This window comes from Tursiops truncatus, chromosome 10, assembly GCF_011762595.2.
Source record: "Tursiops truncatus isolate mTurTru1 chromosome 10, mTurTru1.mat.Y, whole genome shotgun sequence".
Taxonomy (NCBI): domain Eukaryota; kingdom Metazoa; phylum Chordata; class Mammalia; order Artiodactyla; family Delphinidae; genus Tursiops; species Tursiops truncatus.
In genome coordinates, this window is record NC_047043.1 from 53,466,019 (window position 1) to 53,489,974 (window position 23,956).

Here is a 23,956-nt window from a genome sequence, read left to right on the forward strand (position 1 = left end):
ATACTGAGTCAGTGATGTGACAAAGCAGCTGATCAGCTGCCCCATTGCCTGCAGCTCTCTCATTCAGATGATTGACGGCTGATGTTTGTATTGCACTAAGATGCGCCCAGAGTTGTCTTGTGCAGTTAGAAGTGGTTTCTGTTACCTTTTGTGGTTGAGGACACATTGGCCAAACTTGCACTGATTCTAGTAGAGGTGCAACAGAAAATTCTCAGCACATCACTGCATCCTAACCTTTTATTCTTGCAGTGTCCACATTGGATGGTTAAATAGCAGAGCTTATCTAGACTGCTAAGATGATGCTGAGGAGGAGGATGGCCCCATTTATTGGGTACCTATTTGAATCAGTACAAACCGAGGCAGGTTACGTCCACCACATTTGTCTTTCTACGTATGTGTTTTCAATACACCAGAAGCAGTTTTGTAAAGTAGGCCAGTTCCTCTCTTGTACTATCATTTTCTGCCTTTGATCTGTTTATATGTATATTGATTTGTCTATTTTTCATTTATATCATATTCAAGAAGAAAAAAGTTTTTTAGGTTCTTTTATTGTGACAAAATATACATCATATAATATTTATCATTTTAGCCATTCCGAAGTGTACAATTGAGTGGCATTAAACTGTGTAACCATCACATCTGTACCCACAACTTTTTTTTTTTCCCCACAACTTTTTAATCATCCCCAACAAAAACCAATTAAACAACAACTCCTTTCTTCCTTACCTCCAGCTCCTGGTCGCCTCCCTTCTACTTTCTGTCTCTATAAATTTGCCTGTTCTAGGTACTTCATATAAGCAGAATCATACCATCTTTGTTCTTCTGTGTCTGACTTATTTTACTAAGGATAATATTTTTAAAGTCCATACATGTTTTAACATGTATCAGAATTCCATTCCTTTTTAAGGCTGAATAATATTCCATTGTATGTTCTAGTCCCTGCTTTCCATTCTCTTGGATGTATATTTTGGAGTTGAATTACTGGGTCATATGGTAGTTCTATGTTTAGGAAGGTAAGTTCTTATTTTTTTTTCCTAGTGCTAACTTTTGAAGCAACACCAAGTAAGGCCAATTCCTTGTTCTCTGAATATGTTTTAAAATAGCGTTAGAAAATAGCTATTTTGTCCTCCCTAAGTCTTCTCTTGTCTAAACTAAAAATTGCAAATTATGCAACTATTTTTTAGAACCCAAATGTAAGATCTTTTGTCCTGCTACATTTCACTTTATTACTTTCATCAATTAGTTCTGGGGATATCCAAATATTTATTATGGGACCCAGTACATTATTTACTTCTCCCAAGTTTATGTCTTCCTTTGAAATACACTGAGAAAACATTTAAGAATTATAAAAGCAGAAGTCATCTTTGTTTTCCAGTTCATGAATAATCAAGAAAAGGATGATGAAATTGTTTAACCCGTCTTTAAAATTTTTCATGTGGATCCATTAGAAGTATTTAACTTTTATCTTATTTTATTGTTTTGAAAAAAAAAAGAGGAATTTTTGAGATTGTGTTACAGCATCCTTGCAGGTGGTAGAGATTCCGTAAACAGTTGTTATAAAAGTGAGGAATTGAAACATTGGCCTTTTTCCTTCAGATGTTTTTACTGAGATCAGACCTCTCTTATTTTTAAAGACACTTGTGATTATTGTGGGGCTGTTCTTATGTTCAAAGCTTTGACATCAGTTTTTTCCGTTACTGAAGTCTGGTAAATGTTGATGTAGGTTATGTTTGTGTCCAATTTGCTATAATAATAAGGAAGAAAAAGTGATATTCTACATATGAGGTACTGTATGTTTATAAACTGCCTAGCTATCAAAGTTGAAATAAGAATATTCATGTAAAATACTTCTACCTTTAAACCCCTAGTGTGAAAATTCCTTTTCTTAAATATCCTCCTAGGTTCTTCCTCCAAAACAGTTGTCTGATCACTTTGGCATTTGCATGGTGGTTCAAGAATTTTACAGAATGCCTGTGCATTGAGTTGACCAAAAAATGTTTAATGAAAGGGTAGAACTCCTGGTTGAGTATTTCTTATACATGTATTGAAGGAGACATTTTTCTTTGGAAAGTAAACTTAAGTGAAATTCTCTTATTGATGTTTTTCTGTTACCTGGGGAAATTTTCAAGCTTGCTGAAGGTATTAGTCCGTATATTCTATTCATGCCATGATGCCATGGTTGCTTTCATTTCTGAAAGGATTACATTCCAAGTACTTTTCTTTTTTCTTTCTTTCTTTCTCTTTCTTTCTTTCTTTCTTTCTTTCTTTCTTTCTTTCTTTCTTCCTTCCTTCCTTCCGTCCTTCCTTCCTTCCTTCCTTCCTTCCTTCTTTCCTTCCTTCCTTCCTTCCTTCCTTCCTTTCTTTCTTTCTTTCTTTCTTCCTTCCTTTCTTTCTGGCTACATTTTGGGTCTTTGTTGCCATGCACAGGCTTTCTCTAGTTGTGGCGAGCGGGGACCACTCTTCGTTGCAGTGTGCAGGCTTCTCATTCCGGTGGCCTCTCTTGTTTACCTCTCTTCCAATTATTTTCTTCTCTCTTTTTTTTTGTTTTTTAAGTCTTTAAACTTAATCTTACACATTCAAACTAACTCTTTTAACTTTAACAGAATAACTGTTTTGAGACTAGGGTGTGTCTTTGGTTGATAAGGGGTTGCAGCATTTAAATACCTTATGCAGAAAATTGACAGATCACTAATATCACAATTTGCTAGTGGCTTACATTTGCAGAACTGTGACTAGCTAAAAGAAGAAGGAACAGTGCATAAGGGAAAAACATTTCAGTTGTTCAAATAAGTAAATCTTGATTGTGTTGTCTCATCATAAAGTACCTATACTGATCGAGGATAAGATTAGTCATCCTCTGCTAATTTTGAGTAGAAAGGTTATGACAAAAGTGACTAATAAAGTGGCCCTCCCAACTTGCTAATAGAATTTAATGTCTCATTTTAGATATCCTCTGAGAACTAAATCACTGCTGGAATTTGAATTAAACCCCAAGCTTTCTTTCTCCACATGACAGCCCAGTGATTAATATATGCAACACACACACACGCGTGTGTGCACACAATTAGGACATGCCTATTTTGTTGGTGATGATGAAAGACAGACTATTTGGTCTTCTGCGCGGTGCTTCTCTCCTCTCGCCCTCTCTTTCTCATTCCCACAAACCCAGTTGCTACTATATGCAACTCTAAAAGTCAGCCCAAAAAATAAGAAACAACATAATCTAAAATGGTCATTATTTTACTCATTTTCCTCATTGTAAATAGCTGACAACACCATTGATCAGTTTCCTACAGCTTACTTATTGCCTGCCTTTCCTCAATATCACCCCCTAAACCGTGGTTAAAATATTATTTCCACTGAAAAAACTGCAGTGACTTTTATTTTGTGCATGTGTATAGAGTCTCCTTTTTCTCCCTCCCCACCTCCAGCCATAACAATTGACACTTGGCCAGGATATCTATTAACCAAATGCTGGGTAAAACATATTTGTTAGACATGGTTTTGCTTCTTTGTGAAAAATGGGAGAAGTTGGGACAAATGAAGACTAAACAGCAGTGGAAGAGTCGGGTTAGTTTGGGGAACGGAAAGCTGGACTAGGGTTGATTCCCTGGCACTGCTTTCTTAGCAAAGAGAACAGTTTTAATCAGTTACAAAAATATTTGTGATCCATATGTTCCTCCCTGCTCGTTCCCATATGCCCATATTCTCTTTTATCTTGGTGGATGATGACTTTATGATTCAGGGAGGCAAGAATAATACCTCGCTGGCTTTAGAGCACAGTGCTATTTCCAAACGTGTCCTGGTAATTACGCATGCACACATATCCAGGCTGTTCACGCTTTGAGATGGTTACGTGAATACCAGTTTGTTCTTTCTTCGTGGAAAGAATTATATCTTGCATCCACCTACTGGGGCTGGAATAAGGCATCTAAGGCTTAGATTTGAAAACTGCATGGCCATTTCACCGGGCTGGATTAACCACCACTGTACAAATAGGAGCATCAGAAAAAGGAGACAGGAAGGCTGCGGTGATCGTTGATAACTTCATTTTCTTTGGGAAAAGGAAAACAGAATCCAAAAAGCGTTTGGTAAATCCGTCCATCACAGGTGCCTATTCTAAGACATGTTAGATATTGAGCTGGTTACTTAAATAGATCCTAATTTTAAGGCATGTTGACTTCTATTTAGTATCAAGTTTTCATTATGTGAAACTGATAAAAATTGAGAAATTAAAATTACTGTTGATGAGCAACGCATTTGATCCCTAAATTCATGTTTCCTTCGCCATAGTTATGTAATTTTTAACGACAAAAGAAACACTTTTTACAGCCAAAGTATCCATTTTAATAAGACATAAATAACGCTAGAAATGATTGACTGTATAAGCGATTGAATTTTCAACAGTTGTTTTCCTCTTACACAACAAATGGTGTCGTAACCCAATAGGCTGTTGATAAAGCTGCAGTAAAATCCGACGAGGAGCCAGCTGTGCTCATGTCAACTTGGGAGGGGGCAGCGAGGGGGAGGCAGAGAGAGTTTCTAAACTTCAGAGTAAATAACTGAGATGCATTTAGTGTTTTCAAAGTCGGGTATACGGTGGAACACGTGCGCAGGCTGTTGGATTTAGCAGATGTGCGCCAGGGTAGAGTTGCAGCAAAGGGAGAGAGATACAGCTCGGTTTTGGCAAACGTTATTAGGAATCTGTCTCTCTCTTTGCATTCGAGCTGTATTTGCCGCTGCTCCTGTAGGAGTTGTGAGAAAAAGAAAGTGCACGTTATAGCAGGGATTGTTTTCAACAGGCTCAAAGTTTGCAAATCTGTTGAATCCCTCTGACAGTGTTGCTTTGCTGTCAAACAGAATGCCCAGCTGACGGTGGCAGTCCTGATTGGGAGGGGCCAGTAGGTGGCGGGTAAATGATGCTCACACAGCAAAGAGAATATTCGGAAATTTTCTTCTCAAACTGTCAGTGGAGAGGAAAGAGCTCTCTCAACAATACCACTGTGAAAGTTTTCTTTTTCCTTTCTTTGTTTTTTTCACTTTTATAGCTAATGCCTCATTAAGTCAAAAATCTTTCAGCCTTCTTAGGATAACCTTCAGAAGAAAAGAGTCACAGGAACAGCACTCAGGTAGATTATATTGATCTATAATTAAGACAAAAGCTTTGGTTAAAAACGGAGGCAAGACTTTTGCTCATAGGTGATCTGGATTGTCATTGAGGCAAACACACAAGCTTGTTTTTTTTTTTTTTTTAATATAAAGTGCGAGATTTCACTAAAAAAGGTTAAAATTGAAGTGAGTAATCTTCGGTGCATAATGCAATTGTTAATTTTAGCTCGTTGCGTGGGTGCCGCTCTGACTTGAACAGCCGGCTGTAGCCTTCATTAGAGAAGAAGCAGGCAGCTCGGGACAGGTGGAGTGGATCAAGCTGTGAACTTGATTTGCTGGAGGCCGGTCATTAGTGTTAGAAACCCAGTCTTGTTTATTTCGTCCCTCACCCTTACCATGGTTGTTGCAATTATTATGACTATTGACTTTTCGTCTTTTTTCAGGTGGATGATGTGTCAGGCTGTGTAAGGGAATCGCACGGAGATGGGCGTTTTGAACTGTTGATGGGGACATGGGACTCCCGCTGTCTCTGATCCCTCGTGTGGATTTTCCCAGCGTAGAAGGACAGAAGCCGCTCGTAAGTCGCCAAGACCGACAGCAGAAATTCTGCGCAAAAGGTAAAGGGCTGTCATCAGATGGCTGTCATCTCATCTGTATATTTTTCTCATTCTATAAGTATGCCTGTTTGCATAAAACAGTTCATGAAAGGCAACCAAAACAGACAGGATCTGTATCAGGGATTCAACTGCCTTAGTGTTTGTAAAATTAGAGCTCAATTTGTTCTTTTTTTTTTTTTTAAAGCTGGCCACGATCTGTTTTTTATTGAAACCCTCTGGAAAAAAAGTTAGGGCAACAGAAGTCCCATCTCCTCCCCCCACTCAGTACATTGAGAAACAAACTATTTGCTACTGGGAAACAGAACTTTTTGTTTGGTTAACTACACACATCCCCGGTGTCACTGAAATACAAGAGATCTGTCAGATACACTGAATGGATATCCTCAAACCTCCCCAAACCTAAGAGCCTTGCTCACCAGGCCCTCACAGACTCCCAAGTACCATCCTTGAGGAAAACTTCCTTTTCCATTCCCACAATCCTTTGCCAAGTGAGCTTGTCCTGTCATGGTAGGTCTTAGCAAATTTGCAACAGAAATTACTGCGATTTAGATTTTTCTCGTGCTTCCTATGTCCAGTTGGAAATAAAGTTACTGAACTAGTAAATGATAAACACTCCCAGAGAAACATGTCAAGACACTGATTTGTCCAGTAATAGTTACCATTGTAATGACTAGGAACAGGGCAGTCATTACTTGGGAATTTTTGTGAAAAAACTGACTTTCTAGGCTACAAGGTCTTTCTCTATTTTTCTCTCTCCTTCCTTCCTCTCTTTTCTTCTTTCTTTTCCTCCTTCCTTCTTTTCTCTCCTTTCTTGTTTTTCTTTAAAAAAAAAATTGAGGAGGAAGTAAATGCTAAGTTACTCAGGAGCCCCCTTTGACAGCACATCAGAAGGGGAAGTGTCAGGGCTTTATGGAAGAAGGGAGAAAAAAGTACTAATAACAGGCTGACTCTTTGAAAAGCCATTTCCAGTGTCTGTGTAGTCGTCTCTTGTGAGCCTGGAGCATCGGAGTTCAGTTGTGATAGCTTCCTTCTGCAGAATCTCCAGCATCAGCCACCGACAGGGCTTGTGAGGGCTTCTGCTTTTAATAACGTCACTGTTACTGTGAAGCCTGAAACTGTTGTCCCTGAAAGGTTTACTGCCAAATTTAGATCCTATGTGTATACTGAATGATTACCTCTTACATTGACTTCTGCCCCTTGTAGAGTGTACTGAATCCCTTGTACCCAGGAAGGTATGTCTGTGGTTGAAATTTGCAAATGACTTATGAGTCATCTTAGAGATGCTGCAGAACCTAGTACCACCTCCCGACTCAGAAGTGGAGGAAGAGTTGGGGAGATACTCTCTTCTTCTTTTGCTTCTACTTTGTAGAGGAGCATAGGGACCGGGAGACGTGTGGGACTTTCGTGTCTCATTTTAAGATGTATTGACCCACCTTGACGGCAAGGTGTATTCACAAGAGCATGTGTATGTGTTTGGAGGGGTGTGGACAGGGCAACTGAATCTGCCTCTTGTGTTTGTCTTGGGTACTTGATTTGATCTTGTTTTATTCTCCTTTTGTATAAAATTGTCAGGGAGGCTGGAGTTGCTTATTCGAATTTGAGTACAAAGGGAAAAATCAAATATCTCAAGGATAATGGTCAAGACTTCACCCTGTGCTGACATTACTTTCTGATGTCTTAACCTTGTAGGGTGTCAAATCTTGTTATTTTAATTTGCATCTGGGAGAATGTCTGAGCCAGGAGACCTGAGTCAGACCATAGTGGAGGAAGGCGGGCCTGAGCAGGAGACGGCCACTCCAGAGAATGGCGTGGTTAAATCCGAAAGTCTGGACGAGGAGGAGAAACTGGAATTACAGGTGAGCCTGGAGAAATCCCATTTCTCATACCACTGTGTGCATCCCTTTCTTTCATTTTGAAGATACTCTGAAGGTTTGGGGTTTTCTTTGCTTGTAAAGAGTTTGACTAGTAAAATAAATAGGAAATCCATAAATCGAATCTTCTCCTTTTCCAATTATTAGTCTTGTTTTCTTTTTTTTTTTTTTTTCTGACCAAACAGTGCATTCTGGTCAAAATGCCCTTTGAAATGAAAAAAAAAAAAAAAAATCCAAAGAACATATTTAATGACTGAATTTGCCCACAGCTTCTCCATATTAATTTCCAGATCACCTCAAGTAGCTTGTGGAGGACTTCTGAGGCAGCTTTACACTAGCTGAGTTATAAAAATGGGTTTGTAGTCCATGGAATACAGCTCATGACAGACTAAGAAAAATCAAAGACATTGAGCTCTGTTGACCTTCCTGGGCAGGCTAAGCTTCGATTCTTATTAGCAGAAAAGCCTAGAATTCCCAGCCAGAGAGAGAGAGGGAGAAAGAATGCTCTAGAAGGGGTAGGGGGAAGTTTGGGAGTGATTGACGGTACTGAAAAAGTGATATGATTAAATACTCATGATTTATGAGAGAAGGAGATTTGGTAGAAGGAAAACAAACTGTACTTGCAAATAACCTGTATCGATTTTCTTTAAACGAAACTACAAAAGTGTTAACTCTTTTTATATAAAAAGGGAGCAGAGGCTGATAACAGCATAATGGCCAAAAAAGCCTTCAAGGCCGGCTTTTCCCCTCCCCAGGAGCTGCTGTAAGGAGGGAATGAGAAAAGCTAAATGGTCAAAAGTTTGGGGAAGCAAGAGCTGGGGGAGTCCTCCCTGGTGGTTATAATACCTTGTTGCTGTTGTTATTGATTTTTCAACTCTGGTGACATCTTTTTCTCTCCTTCTCTCCCCTCCCCTCTCCTGGTTGTTGGTGGACTGTTTGTTTGTTTGTTTGTTTGATTTTGTTTCTAACATACAGAGGCAACTGGCGGCTCAGAACCAAGAGAGAAGAAAATCCAAGGTAGGGTTCTGGAATTCTACATTGACCTGATATCATGGTTGCATGTGGATTAACATCAGGGTTAGAGAATTTGCCAAGGATTCACGTGGCTGTATGTGGATCTTGGCTGCACCGGTGCTGCCTGCATTTAATGGGGTCGTGTTGATGCCTATCTGCTCTATGTGCTTTTTTTTTTACATATGGACCATTTTTAAAGTCTATTGAATTCTGTTTTATGTTTTGGTTTTTGGGCCACAAGGTATGTGGGATCTTAGCTCCCTGACCAGGGAACGAACCTGCACCCCCTACATTGGAAGGTGAAGTCTTAACCACTGGACTGCCAGGGAAGTCCCTCTATAGGCTTTTTAATTAGAGCATTTAGGGTTCACATAGCTGCAGTGTATATATTTGATCCTGGCAGACTTGACAGTGCTTTACAAACAAATAGCTGCTTGTTTTCTTTTCATTTTAAATCAAGTTTGGGGGAAATGTTTTAGTCTGTCTAATTAGTTTCTGCCTTGAAGTAAACAGGTTCTGGTGTTTAGGACACAATCTTCAACTTTTAAAACATCTTCTCAGTCAAGTCACTTCCAAACCCAGTTTTAGTAGAAATTAATTTGTGTTATCTTTTTCTCCTTGTACTTTCATGAAAAGGCAGCAATTCATTCTTTGTACGTTTCCAGTGTGATGGGCACAGTTTGCTAGGCATGTTCCTTAAATTCATCCTTCCACATTCTCCTCCACCTGCATCTCGATCAACACAGGGGTCCGATGCTTTAAGCCAGTGTAGACACTGCATCCCCATCAGCACGGGGGGGTGATGCTTGGAGCCATTGTAGACAGCACCGAGCAGTGGATCTGAAGCTTGCTTTTAAAACTCTGATTTGGGAATGTCCAGAGAAGGTGGAGATGATTCGACAGCCTGAGGATATATCCTGGGTTTTTTTTCTTTATTTTCCTTTCCTTCTCGTTTCTTTTCCCTCCCCAGTCAGGAGCAGGGAAAGGTAAACTGACTCGCAGCCTTGCTGTCTGTGAAGAATCCTCGGCCAGACCAGGAGGGGAAAGTCTTCAGGACCAGGTATACCCCCTGTCATTATGGGTCATTGCATGAACGGGATCTACCTTTGTGTGCATGAGTATTCATTTGGCATTAAATAGTGCTTTGGGGGAGCAAAAAACAGTTCAAGAAGGAAAAAGTCTTCTGGCTTCATCCTCTGTTTCTGAGACATTCAATATTAGTTGAACAGTTTGTCACAAAGTATTACATTTGTTTTTTTCCAGACCCTCTGAAAACTGCCAATGGAAAGGAATTCAAAAGAATTTAGATTAAAACTTAAAATGTAAGCACAGTCGTGCTGATATTCCTCAAAGGCTCTCTCTTGATAAAACTGAACCAAATATAGTCCCAAGTATCCCATCTCCTTCCTTATTGGAGATTCTTACCTCCCCAAAATGCACTTGCCTATAAAAACACAAATCTTGGCTTTTATGAAACTTCAGAAATAGTGAATAAGGTGCATTGAGTTTTGGAGACATACTTTTATGGCCTTTGGTAGAGATTTCTCACTACTGGAAAAATTGTCCAGAAATAAATCTGAGATGATGGTGAATTTGAGTTAATATTATTAATACATTGCTGCATATCCTTAATACCTATTTTTGCTCCTTATAGCAAGACTATTAAGCTCTAAAAATTCAAATTCCAACAAAACCCTTCTGTGACAAAATGGGAAACTTCACATCGTATTTATTTTTGTTTGCCTTTCAGGCATCATATTCATTTTTATAAAAATGGTCTTGCTGCTAAAAAATTTTCCTTATTTTATCAGAGGCTGAGAGCAGTGAAGACAAGTAAAATGATTTATCTGAGCCCAGAGGAGGAAAAATTGATTAAGATAGCATTATTTTTGTTGGGCCTTGTTTTGCTTCGCTCTTTTTACTTTAATTAAAATAGTCTAAATTCTCCTCATGGGTACAGAGAGCATTGAGAGCACTTTCTTTAAAAGGACCAAAAATAAATTCCTTATAGATTTTGTCCTAAGAGTATTTTTTTTCCCTAGCCTCATTTCCTTAATAAGCCACCCATGTCGTAAGCCATGGGCAGGCTAGCTTTCAGTAGCCATCCCTATGTTTCATACACAGGCTTTATTTTACTTGGGCTCTGAGAAATATGTGGCTTTTGTTCAGCATTTTATTTGTGCTTCTTCTTTTAAGGGAGATTGAAAAGGGGGAATAATGTGAATATCACAGCTTATATTATTCAACATTGATTGATGGCTTGTGATGTAATGCACACAATATATGTTAACACTGCAGAATGACAGACCCTGGGAGAAGTAATGCCCCAGTGGTCCCCCACTTCTAATGCCAGGCAGAGGAGGACAGCCTTTATAGATTTCATCTGCTTTTTATCCTATTTGACAAGTACCAGGAGGAAATTTTTTAAGAGATCATCTGTATCGTTATGCCCATCCTGGACCTAAGTCTAGGTTCTCCATACAATTGGTGCAGAGAAATAAGAGGCAAACGGTGCTTTGTTCCTGCTGGTTCCAAGCTGAGTAACTAAGACTAGCTTTGTAGAAATTAGAGCTTGCAAGCCTCTCTTTGGACTGGCTGAGGTGTGGTGGACACACAAATAAGCGAGTGGCCGTGCTACTTTTTTTAGAAAATAAAGAAGCAGACCTTTGAGCTTGAATGCAATGCCTTCATTAGGTACTACCGGCACTTAAACAAAATGTGGGAACTGAATCCCTGAGAACACTGGCCGAAGTATACAGTATACGGATTGTATTGCTTCCCCAATGTTTGTATATTCACAGTATTTGGAAAACTGCCTTCATTTTCCTGCGTGGGAAAAACTCTTGCTACCTGTATTACTTGATCTCAGACCCATAGCTGATGGTTCAGCCTGTCCTTAAGTTAAAGGAGTTTTGCTTTTCTAATGTTATACTATTTACCTATCAGTGTATTACTGCAACTTGAATCATTCTTTTCCTGTTGTTGGATATAAACTTATCCTGTACCGATGTATTTATTAATACTTGTATTTTATTATTGAGCATATCAATAAAAATATTAAAAAAGAACAGATTGTTTTTTACCAACTCTATAGCACTTTTGTGTGTTCTTTCAACACCAGAATGTGTAGAAAAGACAGGTATGTTTCTGAGTGTGGTATTTGTCAACACACGGCATGAGTTTGTACATATTTTTGGTAAATGATGTCCTTCAGCCTGTGCTCTTACATTTATATTTCCAAGCCTCTTTGATTTTAGATTCAAACTTACCGAGGCTGGATGGTTCAATCGGTTTTGAAGAAGCAATGAGACCACTGCCATGGCCTGGTACCATCACTTTCCTCCCCTGATCCACTGTCGAATCGATTCTTCCCCACTCAGAGCCAGAAATGTTCCAGCTGTTTCCTTAACAAGTGGAAGCAAACCGTAACCCCGAAGTCTGCCTGAATCTCTGCAGACTGAGACATTTCTGTCCCAAGTCCGGTGATAAAAGACCTTACAATCAAATTACACTCCATTTTACATAATTTGTATATGTCCATCCCGAGGATAAACATGTGGATATCATGAAACCCGGCAAAGATAAATATTTACCATGAGAAGGTGTTTTATTTCATCCTCTGTATCATGCATCTTTCCAAACATGGTGACTTTTTATTCCAGCCTGGAATACACAATGGAGCCTCTCCCAAAAAAGAAATCTGGCTTTGGAGGATTTTTGTTTTCTGCTTGTTAGATTAGCCAGACTTACCAAGAACCATTAAGAATCCCAGATTGACCATAATTTGAGGATGTAGAGGCATAGTTTAGTCACATGTAGAGGAGCATTAGTTTAGTTATCAGTGAGAAACACTATTAGTCATTGGGAATATTTTTTTCCTGCATCATAAATGTTAATGTCGCTAGTAGAAGAAAGCTTTCCCATCAAATCGTGTCTTACATAAGAGCCAGTGGGCTTAATGTTGGCTCATTTGTCATAGTTTTAATCATAGTGTAGTTTTTTCATAAAACTGAAAAACATAATTTGGCTCATTCTTCTTCAAAACAGTGAACATACTATCAACCAAATGGCTGATATGTGAGTTAATACAAAATGATCTGTTTTCAGTGAAAAATCAATAAATATAAAAGTGGATCCAGTCCCAATACTGTAAATGGTCAACCAAGCATCAGTTCAAGAGAATCTTACATCTTGGAAAGGATTAACTGATGCTAGAATTAAAATAATATTAAATATTTATATATAACTGATGGAAAATATAGTCCTATTTTCTACCTTTTCTAAAAGGCAGTGCTTATTGTAACCATATATTATGATGATTTATTAATAGCCTTTGTAAACAATGTATGATAATAGCCCATACCTAGGATTCCTGCAATTCTATATCTTGAGTTTTCATAGTGATAGAAATCATTATTGATATGGTTCTAAAACAGATTTTTAATTGTAAATTGGCTGTCATGGCCTTTATTTATGTCTGTTTTTTCTGTAATTATGATTCATAGTATCTGTCTGTCTGTGTTTGTGCCAATTTTTCCTTACAAGGAATTATAGAAAAGAACTGCAGAAGCCTCTTTTTTTCTTTTTTTGAGACATGACAGGAGCTGTGATGCAAGCTTATTGATAAAGAAAATTTTTCCTAGGTGTTTAAAAATAAACCTGTAGAGAAAATCAGTGTTGTTATCTACGGAAATTTAACTTGCTTATGGTTAATATTCATGAGGCAAAGTTTTAGTACTATATACTTCTCATGACCTTCCATTGACTTCTGAAGTTTAATTCACCTTAAAGGGCAATTATTTTTCTGACAGGTTTAATTTTTTACCATTTAAGAAAAAAAAAATCTGCACCTGGCTTTCATTTTCCTGTTCTTAATAATCTCTATGCAAAATGGAAACCAGACAGAGATTCTTAAATCTGGCCCTAAATTATTATATTTTTTCCCCAACAGGAATCAATTCATTTACAGCTTTCCAGTTTTCCCAGCCTGCAAGAGGATGATAAATCTAGGAAAGATGACTCTGAAAGAGAAAAAGAAAAGGATAAAAACAAAGATAAAACCTGTGAAAAACCCAAGATCAGAATGTTATCAAAAGGTGAATGTGAAAATGTTTCCTTAACTTAATTTGGACGCATAAATAGTCACAGAATACATTATAGATTTTACACACATGTCACCTCCCACCAAATTCTGCATATAATTTTATATGTGTACGTATGTGTGTGTGTAAAAGGTGATGTGACCTTGATTTTTTTTTTCTGTTCATGGTGTCATTTTTGTGTATCTAGAAAGGTTACTTTTAGGATCACATATTTCTTTGGATATTCGTTTGGATATCCTATTTTCAATGAGAAGTTTATACAAGGGAGTGACTATAAATATGTTCTTAATTCAAGGTTTATTAGTCCAGTTAACTCGAATTGATGAACAGTAATAGTACCCAGTTTTATATCTTAACTTTCATGTTTATCTTAAGAAACAGATAGTGGATTAGCAATTCTCAGTCGATAAGTGGTAAGTGTTGTTATCCCCAAAGCACAGATGTATATACCAATGTCAATGGAACACATATTAACATTTTATCTGGCACAGATGAATTTGGTCTCTGCAACCCATATACTGCTCCATAATGTCTCATTTAAAATATACACACTTCTACTTCAATAAAAATTCTTCCCCAAAAGTTATTCCTTCTAAAACCCCCAAATCTACAATCCGGGCTTTTCAAATTGTTGCCTTACGTATAATTATACAAAACTAAAACCAAAAAAAGAGAGAGAGGGAAAAACAAAACTAAGTTGAAATGAAGAATACCATGAATAAATAGCTTGGCAGTAGACTATTTTTTTAAAAAATAACTGAAGGAGCATAGGGCATCTGATGAGCTGAGAAATGACAACTACTTCTCATATTATGCTCTATAACCACATATCTGCCTATAATGATTATCTCTGCTGCTGAATATCTAAAACCAAGGTGTATCCAAGAGTAAAAAAGTACAGCTTCCTAAGATGGCTTTAGAAATTAAGCTTTAGCCAGCATCAAAAGACTTGAAAGACTTGGAAATATTTAGTGCCCTCCTATACTTTGTATTGATTATTATTTAGACAGTCTTATAACAGAACTTTCAGTTTTTGCCTTCTCTGTTTTAAGAGAAAGAGAGTTCCATGGTATCTCAAACTCTTGAGAGCTCTCTCTGTGGGTTGGGAGTACCCCTCACTGTCACAGGGAGGTCGTGCCCTTGCTGATTGACAGCACAGAATGAACACATGACATTTGACTCCACCCACCCACCCAGACTGTGCCCACTTCCTCTCCTATGACAGTTGGGTCTTTTCACACTGGGAATTTACTGGGTGTTCTCAATCCCCGAATCTAATTTTCATCCTGATGTAATATTACCAGGTTGCTAGTTTTGTAACATGTATCTTTCACACCAATAGCTTCACCTAAAGTTTACCTGAGCAAAAGGGATCGGGAAAGGTTGGGAAAACCTTTTCCACCCCACCTCCCCATCGGCCTTTCTGACAACTCCATCCTGCTATTTGTTTCAGATTGCAGCCAAGAATATACGGATTCTACAGGCATAGACTTACACGAGTTTCTGATTAACACATTAAAGAATAATTCCAGGTAAATTATTAAGTAAACCTCTCATTTCTAGAAGAGTCAAGTAGAATATTACAATCAAACTCATTAATCCAAACACTTCTAAGAAGAGAGTTGTAAAAGGCAGGCTTCTTCTCTGATGTCTTAAACTGTCTCTTGTATTTTCTTTTTTCTGCAAATAGTTTGCATGTGTACTGTGTATAAATAGTCTTAATTCCTGGGTACTTAGCCAATGAATAAATTACAGTTTACAAGTTCTGCTTTTCTGGTCACAAAGAGATACTGATTCAGGGGAAAAAATAGAGGATGAGAATCAATGTCAAATAAACCAAATATGCATCAGTACAGCTATAGAACCAACTACTTAGGCTTAGCTTTGTTCCAGTTTCCTATCAATTTAAAATATAAAATTTACTTGATGTGTTTTATGGGCCTAATACCTTGCATGCCTTAATTAATATTAAAAACTACAGGAGTTTCAATATTACAAAATACTTAACAAATGAGATGAGAAATAATCTTAAACAGAATGGAATTACAGGTATTTGGACAGCATATTCCAGAGAAGAGTTAGATACTGATTTGTAGCCACATAGATTTAAACAATCTTTTCCATACATATAAATGAAATTGTTAAGTCTTTGGGAATGGAAAGTACATAAAGCCTTTTCATTTTAACATTTATTTTGCAGAGACAGGATGATACTCTTGAAAATGGAGCAGGAAATTATTGATTTCATTGGTGACAACAAGTATGTTAAATTGCAATGCCGGTTAATTAATCTGATATGTCTTAGTTTGGTATTTGGGTTTAATTATTCATTCTGGAAAGATTTTTAGGGATAGATAAAACATTATTTAACGTGTTTGCTGACTCATTAAATAGAGATGCTATTGGAGTTAGGAGCTATGTGCTGATGGGAATTGTTGCTTGGACCGTGTGTGCTCCCGCTTGTTAAATTCCTGACAAAACGGCTATAAACAGGGGGCCACTGATTAGCATAGAGTAGCAGTAACAAGAAGCGACCCTTTTCATTTTTATTATAGTTTTTTAATGGGCGCCAGCTGGCTGTAGTCAGTTATGCCTGGAAATAATTGTACTGCTTTCAGTGTCAACCATGTAATGACATATCTCCAGATAGGCATCTGCAGTCCCGTATTATGTCATGTCATTTGTCCTGTGCCTGGCTCTGTTGATAAGGTATCCTGGACCAAAACAGAACACTTTCCAGTGGACATTAAGTTCTCTGTGGTCTGAGAAATGTGCAACTATAAAACAAAAACACTTATTGTAACTTAATCAGTACATCTGTCAGTGGAAAATGTGTCTGGAAATGAGGACCTCACGTGATGCCAGAAATGAAATAAGCTTAATGGTTTGGATGAAAAAGAACTGGTTTTGTTGGTGTGCCTCTAAAAGGTACTACAGGCCAGAAACGAATTTGCTGATGCTGCTGTTTCTTGTATTCCTTTCCAGTAATCATTATAAAAAGTTTCCTCAGATGTCGTCCTATCAGAGGATGCTTGTCCATCGAGTGGCAGCTTACTTTGGGTTGGATCACAACGTGGATCAAACAGGGAAATCTGTCATCATCAACAAAACCAGCAACACAAGAATGTAAGCCCCACCACTGTATTTATTTAGCATTTGCTTTCTCTCTTGTGGATTCATTTATAAGAGCACAGTATAAAATTCAAAGCACATGGCATTTAAAATGTGCAGTGTTATTTATCTCTTGCTCTTATCAGCAGTAGTGGCATTTATCTGTAGAAGATTGTCTGAGGACCAGGAAAGTCGATAAAATTTAGGCCGTACTGTGTATTTATTGCCTGATCTTTTACATAACTCCTGAAACGCAATTTTCTTCCTTCCATCAGTAATCCCTGTGATTACATACAAAACATGGAACGTGTTATGTCAAATATACCTCCAATGAAAAATAACAGACATTTTAAAACAATAATGACATACGTAGGATAATTGTCCTTTTCTTTGTTTTTCTGTTTTATAGACATCGATCTTAGTGTGGTTTTTAGAATAACAAAAAATTCCAAACCTGGAGACAAAAGTCCTGCCTCTAAGACTCAATTCTTTTACTTACTAGCTGTGTGACTTGAAACAAGTCATTTAAAATCTGCCATCTCAGTTTTTTCACCTGTAAAATGAGAGTTTTTGAGCTGACTAATATCTAAGTTCTAGATCTAAAAGGAGGTTGCTTGTTTGGTTTTGCTCCTTTCAGTAATTGTTTGCTTCTATCTTAATGACTTTTCATGGTGCCACTGAGTCACCAAAAAGCATAAGATGAGTAGTCATTTGCTTTGGTAATTTGGAACCGTCTCTCTTGAACTCATGTCTCCTTTAAGTACAGCACAAACCACCTTCATAGCAAAAATACACATTAAACTCAAAAACCGTCCCTATATAAAGCATTCTCTTAAGACATCTGTGTATTATAATTTCTTTTTTCACAGTGTTTGGTAAACTGTGTAAACTGCATGGTTTTTAGGAATGCCGTGTTGGTGAAGGGAACTTTTGTATCAAGCACAGCAGCATGGTTAAAACATTATTTTCTACTCACCAGAGGTTGGGACTTGCTGGGATGGAGATGAGGCTCTTTCTCTGCTCAAGACTCAGTCTGTGTTCAGCAGAATGAGCATGAAAGTCATAGTGGAGAGAACTCAGACTAGGAGATCTGGGACTGAGGTTGGCTATTATCTCAGGAACACTGAACACTTCACTTCTCTGGGCTTCAAATTGCTTATTTATCTGCAGGAGAGTTTGAAATGGATAATGTTTAAAGGCCCTTGGAGCTTCAGAATTCTTGGGTCCTGTGGTTGCATTCTACTGTGCTGGCAAAATACATCTTAAAATGTATTAGCTTTCCACTTTATCTGATTGTTGGCACATGGACCTCCTATTCTGAACAGTAGTAGGAATGAAAGATTACTGTCCTTTAATCCTTTACATCTTCCCTCTCTATCAGATACTCCTGGTTGTTGCTGTTGTTTTTCACTCTCCATTCTGGTTTTTCTTATGACGTTCTGATACTAATGCAGGGACACACTGATTGCAAAATAGGCAAGCAAGTGACTCTTTCCTTCTAATTTCACCTCTTTCTCTGTAAGGCCATAACAGACATGGAAAAAGCCCATAGGTCAAGTAGATTGGTACAGTTTCAACTAGTAGAGATAGTGCATTTATGTTTAATTCACTGTGATTTTGCAATCGCATAGTCATAAATATTAATACACATGTTTGAGACCTGTTTCCTTGTATAACAGTTTTTGAGAAAATAAACTGGTGTATAAAGGCTCTCAGTAAACTCGGAGTGATGACTCTGAACTTGCTCAGTTCGATGTAGTAGTCACTACTTATGTATGACTATTTACATTTTAAATTAAGTTAATTAAATTTAAATAAAATTTGAGCATTAAGATTCAGTTCCTCAGTCAGGCTAGCCACATTTCAAGTGCACCTGTTCCAGCATATATAGAACATTCCCATTTCTTCAGAAAGTTCTATTGGTCAGCTCTTCTCGAAATCCTTATGATTCTTGCAAGTTTCCGTATACCACTAAAGGACATAATTTGTCCCTTAAACCTTTTATTTTCTGCCAGTGAGCATCCTGTTATCATAATATCAGACTTCTTCACTTCCAAAAGAGCACTAGATTTTCTTTTTCTTTTTTTTTTTTAATGGCCAGTTTCCAATAGACCCCATGTGTTCATGCCTCCAGGAAGAGCAGAAGGAGAGTTTATGCAGGGTACACCTTTAGGTATTGCTGCTACAACAAAATGCCCAGGCTGCTAGACATTTTGCCTGGTTCCTGCTCTTGATCCTCACTCTGTGAGTCCTAAACAAAAAGAAATGACCGTATGTCATGGACAATCAAGGTATTTTCTGAAGAGCTGAGCTTAATACTCTTTCATCCACAGTTGTCAAGGCCTACTGTCCTATTCCAGATGCCTTTCTGACCGTCCTCGATTTGAGTGGCTCTTGCCGGGGTTGAGATGGGGATGGGAGAGGTTAATATCTTTTAGGACAAGAGAAAAGGATGAATTAAATGTCCTTTTACAAATGTCCTTAACAAGTCACATTTCCAGGACCTGAATCACTTTGGGCAGTTTCAGAAAGGAGAAATAAATATTGTTCTGTGGGAAATGATACATTTGATGTTTGAAGTCTGTTGCCATGTTCTCATGGAGTTGAAGTTTGAAAGGGAACATCTCTTCAAGTTCTAGGTGTCTTGGCGTTTCTTTGACTCTGAAAATTTCAGGAGTTGTGCCATCAGCGCAATTGGCATGTGATGGTCGTGGGGACCGTATTGATTTAGATATATTATTAGATGAAAATGTTGCCATTTCTATAAAGGAGGGAGGCTGAGATGGAAATTCCTCAGATGGTTCCTTGTGGGTTTTGTGTTTTAGGAATACCTTTTCAGTGTGTACAGTTTTATGCTATTCTGAAGCAAATACGTTACAAATGCATATTTTAAATGGTACTGCAGCTTGGGAGAAATGCAGCAAAACGTGGATGGAAGATATAAAAATGAACTAGAGGGCTGAGGGAGAGAAAACACTTTCTTATTTAACTTTTAATTTTTCTTTTTCAATGACACTGAACTGGCGTATAAGGTGTTCCTCTGGCGTGGATGCATATCAGCTAGATACTGGCTGGGATTTATTTCCAGAATCCCTGTTTTTCTAGATTGTCAGCAGTTCAAGTAATTATAGAATGTGACTTGAAAATATTAAGTTTTGCATGGAGAGAAAATAGTTTCACCTGAAGTTCAAAATATTTAAGTCACGACAGCAGACTATGAGGATTATACGTACACGTGTGTGTACCACACTCACTTCTAGTATTTTCTCTAATGTCTTCAGATATAATACATCCATCCTTTCATGATGGAAAAAACTTATCTCAGACTTCTCGGTTAGTTAAGTGGTATAATCTCTTATACGAACATTACCTAATGTTTGTTCAATTGCACTGGGTACTTTACCTCTCATTTAATGTATGTTATTTCATTTAATATTAAAAACATATAACATAAGTCATTAGAGGTTCATTTTACAGAAGAAGAACATTAAGCACAAACTCAAGTTCAATTTTGGACTTACAGAGAAGCAATGCTCAGTGTGGCTGGGATCTAAACCAGTGTGTCTAATGCTGAGAACAATTTTCTTAAATAATCTAACTCTCTTTAAAGCAAAAACGTCCAAAACATCTTGGGCAAGATCTCCTGGATTGGTTGGAATTTTCAACTCTTAAATCTTTTGTTGTCTGATAAGAAACAATGATTGAGGGAGAAGATCTCTTTGAAGATTAACTCAGTGGTATCAATAAATAACAGAGACTTCCTACAAAATGATAGTTCTTGCCAGATTTTCTGTATTTATCACTGCTACAAGATGTGATATTTGGGGAGAAAAAGATGCCGTATTTGGTAGGGGGTGATAGCCATCCAGTGGAAACTTCCTGTACTCCATTTCGATCTGTGTTTTCAAGAATGAAAAGGCTACGCTTATGGATAATGTCGGTACAGGAGATAAACGTATCCATTGTGTTAATACAAAATGACTGCTCCAAGCAATTCAATTGTCCAAATGCATGTTTTCATGTCATAGCCACAGGAGCATGGGGTTAAGGATGTAGTAGTCCTGAGAGAGTAGAAAATAAGAATCATGTTCATTTGGGATACGTTCCAAAAAGGTGCCTTCTTCTGAGTGAACTGATGCACTTTAGAGACTTTAGCAAAGGAAAGTCACCTTAGCCTGGCACCACTGCATCCTTGTTGATTCTCAGGGCTAGCCAGGGTGAGAACAGCTGAGTGTATGTCGCCTACAGCCATCCAGCACATCTGTTGTTCCACGAATTGGATCTGAATGGTCGGGGATGCCTCTCATTAGAATTGACTGCTTTTTGTTGAAATAACAGAGTTTTTGAGCTGAGGCTCACTACGTGTTTTTGTTTTGTTTTGTTTTTTTCAGCTTTTGTTGGGCTCTCTTTCCCCCGTTTATTGCTAGAAATATGTTTCACTCTCTAGCACTTTTAAATTTTTTCTGTTGACATTCTTTGTTAACTGTCAGATTAGGTGGTGACACCAAATGAGCCCCTTGGAAATCTGGGGCAGAGGTACTAGGGTCTGTGCAATTTGGTAGTGCAAATGATATTTAGAATGTATTTACTCTCTATCATGTTACTTTTTTGATAAGTATTGAGGATTGAGGCTAAAAGATGAACAGTGCTTTTTAAAAAATATTTAAATGTTACAAATATATGGGTCTATTTTCTTTATGAGAAGCTTTATTCTTCTCTTTGTTTCTCTCTCTGATTTTCACTTTTTCTCTTTTGCTTATTTTTCTACGTGTTTAGCCCAAAGCAGCTCATTGTTCTCTTATTAGATAATTTTTACCCGCCCCCCCCTCGCATTTTCTCCTTCTTAGAGAAAAGATGTATGCTCAAGGTGTATCATGTGGAGACGAGAAACCATCTACTTTGACTAGTATTTTCCAAAGGGCCAAGATCAGTCATAGGCAGAGAAAATCCCACGTGTATCTGAATGTCTTTGCATATGTCAGAGTAACCATTTAACTAGCTCCAGATAATTTTCATGTTAAAATGTTGTCATCTCTTGAATATTTTTTTCTTTTGTCTTTCACATCCACCCACTGTCATTGCCTCCAATCCCCTACTCTTAAGAGTGCAAAGCAAGGAAAGGAAATGGCAGATCTACTGCGGAAAGAGGATACAGGCCCCTGCAACCATGAAACAAGAATAGTGGCTCAAAGGCAGAGGTTGGAGGTGACACCTTAAGAGTCCAGTGCTCAAGAGCACAAGGTCCCGATTCCTGAGAGGTGTGGACGTGGGTATTGGCCTGGAGTGATGAGCGGCGTTATAGTGACTGTGGTAGTTTGCTTGTTTGTTGCAGAAAGGGTGATGCACTGAGCTGGCTATTAGGTAAATCACAAGAACCATGAAACTTGTTCTGGTGCTAAGCAAAGCCTCTCTCTAAGTGAAGCAGTTGAGCCCAGTTGACTTTGCTAAGAATCCCTGAGGTGATGGATGATGACTGCCCTATGAAAAGGACTGGGGGACTGCCCCCTTCTCAGGGGGCAGACCAGAGAGGAGTGGCCAGCAGCACAGCAGGGTCAGCGGACGTCTGTTCTGCTTCGTTTCCTGAAGGGACTCAGGTTGAAGATGGGAGTCATCAGTTCTTGACCCTTAAGCACTCACTCCCTGCAGGTGATGGAGTGCATTTATACCAGAACAAACCAAAAAAAACCCATACTTTTCCTCCCACATCTGTTGTATTTCTTTTCCTTTGTCTCGGAATGTGAGTGGCACCAGGAATAAACTGAGCAGCGTCCTGGTATGGTGCTTGCTTACTAGTCCTCTGAAGAGGACTAAGCATCCCTTCAAGTGCCTCTTGGAAATCTGTGAGCGGTTGGTTGGCATCCTGTCATTTCTAAACAGGACAAATTTACTCTGCGCTTTTTATAGGAATAGCATTGAAAAATCATCTGACCTTAAGCCAAAGGTCAGAAACCTAACTAAGAATCACATTACTCTCAGGAAAACCGTGGGATTTTATTTACTGAACAGACAACCTAGTTCTTTAAACAGTAGTCCAGCTCAAAGTTAAGACATTTATTTATTAACATTGGTCAAACTCTGCATCATGTCTCTCAAAATATATTTTCTCATATTATTATTCTCAAATACCTCAGAGAACATGTGTCTGTAGATAGACAGACATACATTGTGAGGAGAGAAAATAAGTGTGCTGTGTTCCTTTCACAACTTGAAATTATTTATGGGTCTTGGAGTGTTGAACATATAAGTTACTGTTTAATTTTGGAAATGAAACATGCACGTACCTCCTATAATGTTAATATCCTTAACATAACTTTTTTTAAAAAGAGCTTTCCCATGCAGTAATAATACTTTCCAAATATCTGTATATCTATCTATCTATCTGTCTAGCTCACAACATTCTAGGTAGATAAAGCTAGACTGTTTTACAGAAGAGAAAACCGAGGTTCGTGTCTTGATCTTACCTGGTCATTTCACAGAAGATCAAGACTGAAATCCACGGCTACTGCCACTCAGCTAAGACTGAGGTTTACATGGTTGTGTGAGTGCAAGCCTGTGTGTATAGATGTGTAAAGACATTATCTGTATTATACAGTTCGGGAGAGTTTAGAGGGAGGTTCACTATACATATAAATACTACATATAGTCTTTTCCTGTATGTAGAGTAGTTTGGAGGGAGCCAGATTACAGTGATTTGGTTCCTTCCATTAGCACCTTGGCCTCCTGTAGGGAGCAGAATTAGGCCCAGTTTCTGCAGACTCCCTTTGTTGCTTCCAGATCCACCTTTAGTAGGAGCAGTCACATTAGCACTCTCCCTGGGGGAAGTTGTAGGGCATACTTGAAGGCCAGAGCCTGGTTGTGTACAATGAATCTTCTTGGTGTATTTCCTGTGTCTTATTAATCTTAAGATTTCTAGAGAACAAATGTATGGACACCAAGGGGGGAAAGTGGTGGGGGAAGGTGGTGGTGGTGGGATGAATTGGGAGATTGGGATTGACATATACACACTAATATGTATGAAATAGATAACTAATAAGAACCTGCTGTATAAAAAATAAATAAAATTCAAAAAATAAAAATGGTCAATAGAATGAACTGAAATTTCAACAGAGAACATATACAAATGACCAAAAAA

General features: G+C 38.1%; 1 protein-coding gene across 1 annotated transcript in view; it reads left to right on the forward strand.

The window, feature by feature from the left end:
* The first annotated feature begins 5,368 nt into the window (after window positions 1–5,368).
* Window positions 5,369–23,956, forward strand: part of ARPP21 (cAMP regulated phosphoprotein 21) — a 125,595-nt gene continuing 107,007 nt past the window's right edge. The window contains exons 1-8 of the mRNA XM_073810976.1: window positions 5,369–5,726; window positions 7,416–7,582; window positions 8,573–8,614; window positions 9,582–9,671; window positions 13,563–13,707; window positions 15,167–15,245; window positions 15,914–15,973; window positions 16,699–16,839. Coding sequence (XP_073667077.1) covers window positions 7,454–7,582; window positions 8,573–8,614; window positions 9,582–9,671; window positions 13,563–13,707; window positions 15,167–15,245; window positions 15,914–15,973; window positions 16,699–16,839 — 686 coding nt within the window. The 5' untranslated portion in view covers window positions 5,369–5,726; window positions 7,416–7,453. The remainder of the gene's footprint in view (window positions 5,727–7,415; window positions 7,583–8,572; window positions 8,615–9,581; window positions 9,672–13,562; window positions 13,708–15,166; window positions 15,246–15,913; window positions 15,974–16,698; window positions 16,840–23,956) is intronic.